The 405-nt window shown below is 30.9% G+C and overlaps 1 protein-coding gene across 1 annotated transcript in view; it reads left to right on the forward strand.

Annotated features, from left to right (window-relative positions):
* LOC103082338 (olfactory receptor 8B3-like) overlaps positions 1 to 405 on the forward strand; it is a 2054-nt gene that overhangs the window by 773 nt on the left and 876 nt on the right. The window contains 1 exon segment of the mRNA XM_082931263.1: positions 1 to 164. This exon segment is cut by the window's left edge and continues 28 nt beyond it. Coding sequence (XP_082787389.1) covers positions 1 to 164 — 164 coding nt within the window.

A 405-nucleotide genomic window follows, 5' to 3' on the forward strand; every position in this document is an offset into this window, starting at 1 on the left:
TGTACCTTAAATATTTTCCTGGATCTATGGACCTGAAAAAAATTTATTCTGTTTTCTATACTAATGTGGTGCCCATGGTCAATCCTTTGATTTACATTTTGAGAAACAAGGATATCAAAGTTACACTGAAGAAATCCCTGTTTAAGAATCCAGAGGAGAACCATGTTCTAATTTGAATCAGCGATATTGTAAAGAAATTCAACTTTTTATTAATTTTTACTCGTGTCTTTCAAGAAGAGTGTATTTATCACCATGTTGCTTCTACAGATTTTTTTATATGTGGTATGGACTTGTCTTATCACTTCCCTCATTGCTGATCTTGTCTCATATTTGGCATCTGTATCTCCTGCACCTCATATCAGTTTACTGAATAACAACATTTTTTTTTTTTTTTTTTTTTTTTTT

This window comes from Lipotes vexillifer, unplaced genomic scaffold, assembly GCF_000442215.2.
Source record: "Lipotes vexillifer unplaced genomic scaffold, Lipotes_vexillifer_v1.1 scaffold1447, whole genome shotgun sequence".
NCBI classification, from domain to species: Eukaryota; Metazoa; Chordata; class Mammalia; order Artiodactyla; family Lipotidae; genus Lipotes; species Lipotes vexillifer.